The following is a 13,476-nucleotide window of genomic DNA, read 5'->3' as shown; positions in this document are numbered from 1 at the left end:
TCAGTGAAATAAAATAAGTTAAGCGATGACCTGCACAACCTGTAAGATTTAAATATTAGAAGTTTTTGCTTGTTCTGTACAATTATGTCTTTAAAGTAATGCAGGAATATTAAGATTGCTCTGGATTCAGAACAGACAATGTTAAGGAAAATGTTGAATTTAAATGTTATTTCTCAGAGTGTTTTGACTGTGAGAGAGCTATGCCTCAGGATCCACCTATGATGATTTAATGGAAAAGATAAGTAATATTGCATAGAAGCAAAATGAAGCTCTGAAAGTAATTTGTGAGGGGTAACTTCAAAGTACACACACTATAGAGGGCTGTTTTCTAACCTGAAAAGCAGAAACATATTGTGTTTATCACATATGATCAGTATTTCTGTGACAGAGCTGAGACTGAACTTTTTCCCTTCCACAAACAGTTTCACTTAGTCTATATGTCTACACCAGGATATTTCAGTAAAGACGTTTGCACTCTGGTCACTAGCATTGCTCTCTTTTCACTGACTGTCATGGGTGGATGCTGCAGAAAGGACTTTGCCTAAAGCAGATTTCTGTGGTACCTGGCTTACCTACACCACCTTTATCTTTGTTACACATTTATCAATAGTAGCAGCAATTACAGTGAAAAACAGAATTTTTCTCAGCTCAGTAAAGCTCAAGTGGGCCACAGTGCAGGTAAGCTTGGTCTACCACTTGCTTAAAGACCTGTTGAGCTCTGCAGGACAGCTTTCTGTGCCAGGGGTCCAGCCACTTCCCCTTGCCTGGTGCTGTTCATTGAGACCCCCAAGCTGCTGCCCACCTTCTTGCTTGAAGCAGAGTTTGACCAGCTCAAAAGGCATCCTCTGCTTTGCTGTTGTGCTCTGTGGCACTTTCACTGCCTTTTGTGATTCCCCTTTGTGTTACCAGAGAACCCAGAGCTACTGCTACTTTCAGCTACTCTCCCTATGCTGATAGCACTGGATTTGTCTGTATAAAAAGTGACCTCACCAGACTAGACCAGAATTTGATCTTGCTTCATGTCCTGGCAAAGAAACAATATGAAATGTCCAGAAATGACTACCAGAACAAGAGTGGAGTACAAGAACAAGTCTGATGGAAGTTTTTTAGTTGTTTAGTAGTTGTGTTGGGGTTTTTTTTCATATTAGATTTGATAATAACATACATAAATAAAATTAAGCATATTAATATATTGATCTGTCTTTTTGAATACCACAGTCTGCTCAGGGATAGTTATTTGTTCTCACTGTTGTGCGTGTGAAGACACTTGTGAGCATGTATGCAAGCATGGGCTTACAAAGAGCCTTTGCCAATAGCAAAAGCCAAATCTCTATGGAAGAAAAGGCTAGTGTTCTTATTAATCTCTACCAAACATTGAACAATGTGTTTTAAAATGTCATTTGTTTGTTAAAGTTTCTCCAATAACCCTCCAGACTTGAACCAACCATCCAAGTACACTGACTCTCCGTACCTTGGTCAGAAATTCTTGAGTTCAAGTTCTTCACTCTAATACATGGCCCTCAGCTGCTTGGGTGGATATTGCAGAGATCTTCTGGCCTGAGAAGCAGCTTCACCTGATACCTCAGGAGTAGTGATGCTGTGTAATGGTGTTAATGGCAACACTAACACTTTTCCCTCCATAGGCAGAGGAGTTGTTGGTGTAACCTGTTGCCTCAACTCTCCATTGTGTCATGGTGCCAATGAAGGAAATAAAGAATTGATAAGCTTCTGTACAACAGAAGACTACGCAAATTTCCTTCCTCTTCAAAGGCACACTGTCATCCTCACAATCCTATGGGCAGGGGAATATGTTCATGGTCCTTGTGCTTTAGAGCTAAGGCTGGAGGAAGGACTTAAGCTCCCTTACTAGGAAGTTGTAGGTAAGTGTAAAGTGCACATATAAAATAGTGAACTCTGGATTGTTGATATTCAGGAATGTGCTTTTAGTGTTCAGATAGCTTCATTAATATGTCAGCTTAGTTTTCATCTAATGATCAGAAAAATACATGGAATAGTAAGACTGACAAGAAATGGAGTCAAAAACATCATGATGCCACTGTAGAAATTCATAGTGCATTTCTAAATTGGAATTTCAGTTTTCCAAATCAAAAATATGTAGCAAAAGTGGAAAAATATCAGAGAAGAGTGACGAGAAGAGAGGCATGGAGCTGCTTCCCTATGAGACATGACTAGGGTGACCAGTGCTCTCTACCTTGAGAAGGCAGCGGATGGGAGAGGACATGATAAAGTTCTGTATTAGGAAGTGCATTGGCAAGATGATTGTTCACTACCTCTTAAAAACAAGAAGTGGGGGGCAGCAATGTAACCACTAGGTGACAGATCAAAACAAATCAAAGGAAGTGGTTTCTCACATGCATGTGATTAGACTGTAGAGCACTGTGGATGCTGCAGGATATTGTGGATGCTGTTAATTTACAAATGGTCCAAAAGCAGGCACAGAAGTTCCTGGAAGAAAAGTTTACCAAAGACTTTTAAATACAAGGATATTACTTCTGCCTTAGGAAGTCCTAAGCTGAAAGTTTTTAGAAGTTATCAGGGAGTGTTCTGGAGAACTTTCTCTAGAGGCTTGCTTTTATTTTCGTAGTCTTCAAACATTTGCTGTTTGCTGCTGTAAGCTGGAGTATGGGCTGGATGGGCCTCTGTTCTCATACCAGTATGGCCATTTTTCTTCTCTCTAATACTCAGTATGAGTTTTAATATGATGCCACTGTGCAGCTTGCTTGCTTCTTTTTTTTTTACCTTTCAGAATCCCTCTGGTATGTCCCTGGACTTTGTGGTGGCTCGTCAGCCACCTCAAACCCTACGTGCAGTTTAGCACTGGGAACAGAGGGAAGAAGTCGTCTGAATAATGAGCTCGTGGCTGGTCAGACACAAGTTGATATATGGGGTAAACACACAGACTGGAATTCTTTCATAACATCTTGATTATGAAAAGATAACCATGATATTTATATCTCCCTAGTTACTTGTAACACCCTCATACTGTGTGGGTGCAGTGTTTTTGTTTTGTTTTTGGAGCAACTTTCTCATTTAGTGCTTTATTGTGTGCAGTTCTTTTAATAATAATTGTTTCATGTCTGACTTAGGTGTTAAAAAAAATCTCAGCATCACAGTCGGAGTATATTTTTAGCAAATTCTCTCTAAAGTATTACCCCAGTAAGCTCAAGAGATTGTTTCCATGCCAGTTTGTACGTAAGCACAGTCTGTGAGGGGAATTTTGTGTTTGGTGGTGCCAAAGGTTAAGCTTTGTCATTATAAATTGGGGGCTAGAATGCTAGAAATTTCAGGTGCTTTCTTCGCAGCCAAAATAAGTGGCTGGATAGCTCTGAGAAACTTCCCTAATTTCCAATTCTGGTAAAGCCTGGTATTAGAGTAATTTCCTGGAGGTGGATGAGATTTGCTTTGATATCCGTCTGTGCTTTCCTACATCAGAAGACCTGCACGTCTCCTTCAATTAGCACATGGTGCAGCTCCCTGCAGAGGTGAGAGCACTGGGTGTGTGGTATAATAGTACTTGATGTTAACCGCAAGCTTTTTATAGAAGAGCTCTTCTTAAATGTGAAAATTTCCATACAACTTTTCTTCTTGCTACAGGGTGTCATATTTCAAAAGGCAGCACTATGGCAAGCCAGTGGTTAGTTTATATGATTACTTTGAAATTAGTAAAATGATACAGTGATAAAAATGTTGGCTTTGTATACTGTAATTTTTTGCTGGAGTGATTTCTTAGGTGTACAAGTATTTTTGTTGAAAACTACAATGTTATTTTGCAGAAAGAACTTATACTGCAATAGAAAAGATTTTTTTTCATTACTTGTGTTGTTTTACTAATTTTCTTAATTTACTTTTTACTTAAGGTTCAGTGACAAATGATAACAGATTGAGTTATAACAAATCTATATATTTAATAGCTATGTGTTCTTTTCTTTGTGTCTTGTATTCATGGAATGATACCTCAGATGAAGTATTCTTGCAGTAGGGGAACAAAGCAAATATCTAGCCATTCTCTTCACAAATAAAATGTATCATGCTTTAAAAGTAGACATTTTAGACATAGCTTGAGTAGCTTTTTATTGTTACATCTTCTGCAGAACTGCCATTCTGAGGAGCCAAAGCTATATTTCTTTGGAAACCTGACACAGTTGAGAATTGTATGTTTGACATATATGACTTTGGACATTGATCTAGATGGTTAGTAATATTATTTCTTCATGGAGAAATCAGCCTTGAGAATTTGTACCACAATAATCTGTTGCTTTGAATAAGATAATTTCAAAGAAAGAGATACCAGCTGATTTTTGTTTTCTATCTTTGAGGTTGGGGCACAGCAAGAAGATTTGTATTATGAAAATGTGAGCTCAGAATCACAGTGTCCATACAGACTGTTCAAGCGATGGTAAATGACACTGATGGAGGCTCACACACAAGTGGTGAGATTACTCACTCATGGATAAAAATTCTGTGTTTGGGCAGTCTCTGGGCGTGACAGAAGGCAGATCTGTTCCAAATGGCTTTTTGATTTGGGCTATCTACTGAGAAGATAGTTACTGTCCTTGAGTGATAGGTGGGCAGATATCTGTCCGAACTTGGTTGGGTTTGTGTTTTGGTTTTTAATTATTAGCTCGATGCTCAGGCATTTCTTGCCCATGTTAACTATTTTTCACAGATAGAACATTGCAAATGTCCCACAACTGCAAGCCCGATGCAGCATGAGCAACTTCCTCAGCACTGGATAAAACAATCAATTCCTAGGAAGTCAGGATGGGCCTTGTATGTTGTTCCTGTCCTCCAGTGTGGGGGAATGATTCCTCATGCTTCTGGGCAGCAGTGTAAGGCTCTGGCACATGCTCTTACGCTACATGTACTACTGGTGTGCTACTTGGTGGGTGTTAAACCTTCTTTACGCAGACATTGTTGTTCTGAGACTTGAAAATAGCCTGTTTTGTGCATGTTGTAGGTCACCGAAATGCTAAGAGTGTTCAGTTAATGCAGTGTAGTCTTCAAAAAAAATACTCTAGACCTTTTACATGAGGAAAAAAAAAAAAAGCCAGAAAAACAAAAGCCTAATAAAATACCCAGAGAGAGTAAACAAAAAAATATGTTCTCTTATTTAAAGTGATCCCGAGTCTTCTCGAGTTCATGAACCAGCACCGCCGTTTGATGTCAGCAGAACTGAGCGGAAGCGTGTGGTTTGTGAGCTCGCTGCTGCCACAGAGTCACAACTCGCTGGCTGCGGATGGGCTGTGCAGGGCAGACCACAGTGCAAACCTGACGACTGTTTGGCAGCAGGATTAAGACCCTGCCTCAAGTTGAAACGTCAGCTGCTTCACCCCATGCTATGCCGTACGTTCTGCAGCATTTCGTATCTCAGATGGTGACAGACCACGATTAACGTAGAAGTAGACAAGGAAATGTCCTGCTTCCACTTGGCCAGAGAGCCATTTCATTGTAGGAGGGAGGAAGAGAAAAAGCAAGCTACATTCTTGGATAGAGAAGCAAGCTGCTGCTGAAAAATAAAAAAAAATAACATTATTGCCTCATGTTCCTTTAGCATGTGACCAGTTACGGCAATTGCTGATTGTCTACATACCAAGAAAAAAAATGCCCTGTAGTATAAAGAGTTCCCAGTCTGTACTTCAGGTCATTGCAAAGGTCTAAAGGCAATTATTAGGGAAGTCAACTGCTAATCCAACTTTTAAATATAATTTGCTGAGCAAGAGAAAAATCAGAGAGTACAAGAGAAGGTTTCCAAGGGTTTTATAATCTGTAGTGAGCTTTATTTTTTTTCCGTCATCTGTGTGATTTTCTTTGAAAACGAGCTTTTAAAATATAATGATGCAGATAGAAAGGAAGCAATTTAAGTCACAGAAGACTTGTATTGCCCATTTAACACTTTATCTGTTAAGAGGATGCTACAGAGTGTATTTGTATTTTAGAGTAGGGTTACTTCTGGCTTTAGAGAATATGCAGCTGGAACAGATCCAGAAATTTGGGGGGACCAGTTATGATGTCTCAGGGACTACACATGTAGGGATTGCTTGGATAAGTGGGGCATTTTTCCTAACTGTTCCAGCATGATAGGCTTTCTTCGCTCTGGTCTGTACCTTTCAAGCAGACAGGAAGAATTCAGGTACACAAGTGTCTCTAACGTGATTGCCTTTATTGCAAAGAGAACAATATATGAGCAATATACAGTGGCAATGCAGAGATTTCTGCTGTGATGACAGTAAAAATTCTCATCCCACAGAAGAATATGTATATATATCTATATATATATATATAACTTGGTAATAATATAATAAACAATACTTTTATTCCATATATTATATGTAAAATATGCATTATTTTATACATATGTGTGTGTGTATTTTATATATAAAACATACTTCCATTTAGCCATCCACCTGCACACAAAATAGTGAGCCTATTACAAACTTTTTTCTTTTTTCTTTCTTTTAAATTAGTTATTATTTCTATTTATTGCTGGTTCTTTTCATTGTGAAGAATCTGTCCATTGAGAAATAGGGAAGATTTAAGTAGACTTACGTGAATATTCCTCTATCCTAGCTGAAGAGTTACTGCTAAGTCTGTGGACACCTATGCAGGTCTAAAACAAATTATTTCTTACAGAGAGTTTTTAGTGAGCTACTTAGAGATAAGAAATGGGGAGGTTCTCCTGGAAGTGTATATATGTCCTGTTTTTGCTTTGTGGAAATGCCAAATAGCCTTTAGTTTATGCATTGCCTGTTTAAAGATATGATGAAATAATGAGTACTTTATCAAAAAAGCTCTTGGTGGTTGTGAAAGTACTCGAGGTATGGAGTGCATAGGCATAGCAAAACCATGGTACACGTAATTTGGGTATCAGTAAAACCTGCCTGCCTTAAAAAGATCACATACCTGTACAGGAAAATAAAAATAAAACCATAAACCTCAAAGTTTCTGCAAATGATTTGCTACTAACGTCAGTATTTTTTTTAGAGAATGAGATGATTTAGATCAAGCAAACATTCTTCTGACATTAGTGACGTAACGATCTCGTGTTCAGAGAGATTTCCTGTTTACTTTGGGTCTGAACACAGACGTCTCAAGAAAGTAGGTGCTAAAATTTTCATTACACATCTGCATATAAAGACAGCCCAAACTGTTCTGAGATATGTAGTAAATTTTATATGCATTTTTGTTCTCTAGAAAAATAGGGTTAAAAATTTCATAAGATCGGAGATTTCTCAGTTTGCTGACCCAGCTGATTCCTCAGTTTTAATCATATAATGCAGAAATTATCAGGTGGTGTCAATTTGGCAGCCTTGTGAGCTACTGTCATGCTCTTAACTGGGACCTTTGTTAGCAGATTCATCTGGAGTCAAGGGACTCTGTGTCCCTTAGGGGGATGTACTGCTGCTCTCCGAAAACTGGAGAGCTTTCAGATGGCAGTAAGGCTTCTTTGTGGTGAAGTTCAAGACTTAGTTATATGCTGTAACTTTTCATGCATTTTCTGTTTCAAATCATAACTTCTGTGAATGTTCACCGTAGAAGCAACGCATCTTTTTCATAATTTATGTGTATGATTCATAGTTCTAAGTTACAAGCTTGGTTTTAAATATATACTTTTTTCCTAAAAGGCAGAGATCATCTTGCTGTTACTTTATTTTCGTAATTATAAAATAACAGGGATTGTATTTAAAAACTTGCTGCAACTCTTCTTTATGCCTTTGAAAATATGAATACATCAGTCATACATTTAACTATCTGCTCTCTGAAGAATGAAGGAGTCAGTTATAAAACAGACCATGGTCAAGATCTTGTAGGGACTAAGATCAAAAATAAATGGTTTTGAGTGTTTTGTTTTGCTTTTTAACTCTGCATGGTTACATTTTGACGGACAGTGTCATAGATGTGGAAATTTGCTTTATAATATGACTGCTGAGCATTCTAGAGACTGAAGTTCTGAGGTTACTACTGAACTTGGGTCAGCTCAGCTTTGCTGCCAAGGCAGAAGGCCTTGTCTTACTCCCAGGTGATAAAGATCTAATTGTAAAAAACACAGACTACAATAAAGCGGATTTTGGTTTGTTTTGATGGTCTGTAGAAAATGAGATTCTTCGTTGTTTTTGTTAGCTGACTTCATTAGATTTTGTATCCTGTGAGTATAAAAAGTGTACTTCTAAATGTACAACTGTGATACTAGTGTAAGAAAAAATCCCAACATCAATACATGCTTTGGCATGAAATGATTGTGTGTTTAATGATTCTGCAACCATTACCTTAATCTGCTAGGCAAGAACTTGCTGCATGTGGAGCTGTTAGTGAATTTACATTGGCGCTAGAAACCAAAACTGGATCTTGGAGAGCACATTTATGACAGCGGCAAACACACAGGCAAGATAATATACAGCATATCGTAAGAAAAACATATTTTGCACTTAGAAAAATTGAGGAGGGAGGAGCAGTTTGCTGCCGGCTGCAGTGAGAATGGATTCGTGTCAGTGGGAAGCACTCACCAGAGAGGGATGTCCTGCAAGAGCCAGGCTGGGTCCACCAGAACCAGTGCTCTGAATTAACATAGAGCAGGACTACTAGTCTTTTGTTCACAGCTTTTAACTCAGTAACTGTATGCAGGCGTTCCTGGTGCTCTTGGTTCTGTGCTGACAATGCAGGGACACCAAGCAGCCTTTATGTGAAGCCAGACAGGGTTCATGGGGCTCAACAGCTTCCAGGTGTAAGTTGTCCCTGGATGCAGTGGAGCTCCAGGGACTATGGAGCCCAGAGCTATGCGTAAGATAGGAGGGCTGATCCAAGCTGACTATTTCTATAGAGTGAGTTATTTACAATTTTGATAACAGACCTTTGAAGTGTTTTAGTGGTAATGACAGAAAAAAAGAGGAGAGAAATACAATGCAACATGCATGTTTTAAAGAAGTCCTTATCCACCTTGTCATGGATTTGATGCCACTTAAATTATTTTTTTCCAGGCAAAAATTGCTTCTCAGAAATGCAGATATTCCTGTTATCATGAATACCTACTTTAGTCAGAAGGTGCTACTCAGTGAACATTCAGAAGCAAGAGAGAAGACATGTGGTCTTACAAAGATGCTTATCAGGAAGAATGTTATATCTTTGGCACAGACCTTCAGACTAGATGACCTTGATGATGAGTTACACCAGGATTCTTCAGATAATCGGGTAAGGTCCATTTGGTTTGCAATTTTAGCACTTGTTAAGAAGTTGGTCAGCAGATGTTTGGAAATGGTCAGAAAAACAAAAATTCTACATTACTGACCTTTTCAGTTTCCCCTTTCATTTAGACAAGGCTGAATAATATGCGGTGTTTATTTTGATAATATTTTCTTAGCAGAGGCTTTTGGTCCATCCAAATGCTGAACTGCTGTGAAGTTATTTTGCTGAAGGCTCACTACTGTTCTAAATAGTAATTGTAGCTTGGTTTTTCATTGATTTTTCTCTTCCTCATTATGGCTGAATAACTAAAAAATAAAATCTGTTTTCTTCTAACTCACTCAAGATAGTATTTTAAACAAACATTTCATTTTTCCACTCATATTTCTTAACTCATTTCCTAATTGATCCTATCCTTTCTTTAAAGAATCAATTGATAACATCATCACCCTTTCGTACCCCTTCATTTCTTTTCTTTCCTATTTTGACTTTATTTGTATTAAGATGACTACTGACTCTGCATTTCCCTAGTTGTGCTTGTACAAGCTGAGGTATTTTAAGGGATTTGTTTTTTTAATAGCCTGTGCCAGGACTTTCTGAAAGTAAGGCTCTTGTAAAGGCTTTATATTGGCTACCCAAATCATTCTTAATATTTGAGAAGTTTGGCCCTACAAGTTTGAAGAACAATGAATATCAACATTTTATATTTGCCGTATATATCATTCCCGTTATAAGCCTGGGAATTAAAAAATTACATAAATCCTAATCTCCTTTCTTGCTTCAACTCTAACTTGTAAAAAGCTTCAACTATGGTATTTGAAAACCAGAACAATGACTTGTTCCTCTCATGGCTCCTAAGAAACAAAACCACTTCATTTAAAACTCAGTAGACAAGTTTTATTGCAACCTCTTTGTAGATAAAGGGTAGTGTTGTACCGCAATTTACTTCTAAATATTGCAAATTCTCCTTCTTTACTGGTCTATAATACTTATGGCACAGTCTGTGATACTCTGAAAATCTTTCTTGGCACCCAGCTGTTCATAAAAACAGGGTTCATTGTGAAAATAGAAATTTGGCTCATGCTGTGAAGGAACCTATAAATATTGACCGTGTTAGTCTATACTTGCGTACAATTTTTACCAAGAGAGATTTATTTTAAAAATAAAATCAACGAAATTTCTCATTTACATTAAGGGAAAATGGCGCATTCATAAAATTTATTTTGAAAATTTGGAAGATTTTATTAATAAAATATGTTTTGGAAGTAGTGAACCAATAAATTAAGGTTTGTACTTTGAAGATTTTTACTTTTCATTAATCATCTAATTCTTTTACATTGAAATATTTTCCATTGAAATGTGTAAGTCTGATGACTAACTTACTAGTCTACAGAACTAGACATCTGTTCATTTACAACTTTATCTGAAAGTCCAGAAGCATTCAAGATGGATTATACTCTTTATTTTAAAAGAGAAAGGAACAGAACATCAAAGAACTAAAAATGAAACTAAATTCAAGGGGAAGAATCATAAGGACTAATATCAGTTCTGTTTTCCTGCTGGTGTCATCTCATCTCTCATGTACTGAGTTAGCTCTAGAGCACCTGTTAAATACAGGAGTGCATTGTGTATGAAACTCTCTTGGGTGTTCATTAAAAATCCACAATAAATACTGGCCACTGGTCTCTAAGTTACTTTAGGAGCATTAAGTATTTTGAAACTGATTTTCCACTTGCAACTTGATTTTTCATGCTGAAGTTTCCCTCTCTAGCTCCACACAGTTTCAAGGTTCCCAGGAATGTTTCTGTTGATGGGTTTTCCTTCACCAGGTTGCTCATGCTCCACAAATCCATAACAACTGTGATTTGGAACGACATCCATTAGCACTGAGTGCTCTTAATGATTCTCTGCTTGAAATGGTGGAAAGCCAAGGAGCAGTGGCATGGAGAGAAGCACAGGTACAAGTTGTTATCCAAAGGGTGTACTGTTTGCCTGCAAGACAAGGTTACAGAAGCCACATTCAAGGAAACAAGCCTCTTTGTGCAACACCCATCATGAATACAGATCCACCAAATGTTAGGTGAGTAATAAGATGCATGGGAATTTTCCTGTTGAGGCTGTGATATATGAGAAACCAAAAAAGAGGGTGTTTGGAAACGTCACTTGTCAACTCGTAGGGAATAAACACACTCAGCAAGGCATAAGGCTGTTGATGGAAGCGGTGGAGTTTTGTAGTAGGTGTACTGTGACAGTAGTTCTACCCAGAGAGGAGAAGGATCTGTCTGTAGTTCATGTCATCAACAGATGACAGGAAGATTGAAAATTAAGTAATTGGAAGTTAACTTAAAACCATCGATGAACATCTTATACTGTTCCTTGAGTTTCACGGAATAGCCGTTACATCCCATTTGCCTGTTTCAGTCTCTGGTATGCTCTGCTGGTAACTTATCCTCGTAGAATCGTCTTTTGAAACAAAAGAGAAATACACAGAGAGATAGAGAAATGAAGGGCTTTTCTAAAATGAGGATTTTGCAAGATGCCATTAGAGAAACATAGGTGTACACTTCCATTGTGAAGTCACTGGTAAAAGATCCCATTGACTTCTGGAAATCTGCAGGTCATCGCACTTAAATTCCTCTGCAGTAAAAGGTAATGTGGTGTCAAAACACTAACACTAATGCAGAAATCCTACATACAGAACCTATGGACCAGTGGTTTTAACCTTTTCTGTTTTAGTCTTTGCATCCCAATACTGGTCTGTTTAGAGTGTAGTGAATCAAGAACTGGATCTTGTTTTCTTAAATACAAAAGATATGGCAGACAGTTTTCCTTTCTGACCAGTACTGAACTTTTGAATCCTTTCCTTTTCCTTTTATGATCCTCAGGGTTTGAGACCAAAGACTGATTTCAAAGTCTTTCTCAGCAACTCTGCATCTGAGAAAGCTGTGTCTATTACTGCGTTTTCTTCCTTTGGTTTTGTGCTAACTTTTGGTTAATGCTGGCTTAAAATGAAAATGTAAGATACATAAGCTTTTATTTTCACTCAGGATATTATTAAAGTGAGTTGCAGTGGCAGTGCTTATATTAAGCTTCTAAGTTCAGCCTTTCAGGACATTAGGAAACATCTCTTCCTGCAGACTTTAGGACCTGAATGGAGTTGAGCAATTAGCTTAGCAGGTCCCATTGAGAACTCTCCAGATGTAATTTGCAGTAGGCTTTGAAGGGTTTCTTCAAAGTTTTGGAGAATTTGAGTTCCTCTAAGCCACCCTGTTGGTGGGTAGTGGCATGCTCAATGGTCCTTCCTGAGCTTTTGAAATAATAGAATTCTCTCAATTCTTTCTACCTTGTAAGCCAATGTATAATTTACAGCACTCATTGATCAATAAAATTCCTCTAGAAGGAACTGAGGAAGATTATTCTTTCCTAAAATGTAAGCTCAGTCATCACCCACGGGAAAGTAATTATCAACATTGTCCCCAACATTTTTAAGAAGCTCCTTTAAATATAAGAGTTATATGGAACTTAACTTGCATTATTTTTTAAAAAGATACATCTTGTTGTGTGAAGTCATTGCTATGTACTTAATTCATTCTTGCTATAATGCATATATGTGAGAGAAAAAGTACTTTACCAGCCCTACATCAATATGTGGTTTTGAGGACAGTATTGCTCTGTTTAGATTTTCTTCCAGAGGGCCACATTTGATCAAAAGTCAGAGCAGCTGACAGACCGTTATTCAAGGTGATTTTTAACATCAATTCTACCTCAGTTCAAATGATAATACTGTCTCTGTATTTTATTTCCAACTTTTAACCAAAAGTACACTTACAATCACTCAATTTGAGATAGTTAACCTGCCTGAGGCCCACACCCTTCACAGGAATGGGGTGAAAGAAAACAGAAATCTCAGATTGCACTTCTTATGTCAAACATGAAATTAAAAAAAAATGAGAGCCCGTTGCTTCTGAAAACATGCTGTAGCTGGGTATTCTCAGGTGCAGTTGCTAGACTGGTCTCTTAGAAGTTCCTCAAATTTTATAGATGTTCAAGCTCAGAAAACAACTTGTTTGTTGTTGTTCACAGCTATCAGGCTGTTTTAGATCCTGAAAAGAAAAATCAACCCACTTTCTCTTTTGCAAAGAAGAGAACTAGCACTTCTTTTACAGACTGAGGAATGGAAAACACCTCACACTGCTTTATCAGCTGCTGTTTCCATGGCTGATAAACATCCACATGAGACTTTTCTCCTCTATCAAAAATGTCTCTGTCTGTCACCTGATA

The 13,476-nt window shown here is 37.8% G+C and overlaps 1 protein-coding gene across 1 annotated transcript in view; it reads left to right on the top strand.

The window, feature by feature from the left end:
* Positions 1-13,476, top strand: part of SPIDR (scaffold protein involved in DNA repair) — a 198,626-nt gene that overhangs the window by 120,780 nt on the left and 64,370 nt on the right. Inside the window, 2 exon segments of the mRNA XM_032682155.1 lie at positions 8,994-9,204; positions 11,025-11,275. Of these exon segments, the coding sequence (XP_032538046.1) occupies positions 8,994-9,204; positions 11,025-11,275 (462 nt within the window).

Source organism: Chiroxiphia lanceolata, chromosome 1, assembly GCF_009829145.1.
Source record: "Chiroxiphia lanceolata isolate bChiLan1 chromosome 1, bChiLan1.pri, whole genome shotgun sequence".
NCBI classification, from domain to species: domain Eukaryota; kingdom Metazoa; phylum Chordata; class Aves; order Passeriformes; family Pipridae; genus Chiroxiphia; species Chiroxiphia lanceolata.
This window is presented reverse-complemented; position numbering and strand designations above follow the sequence as displayed.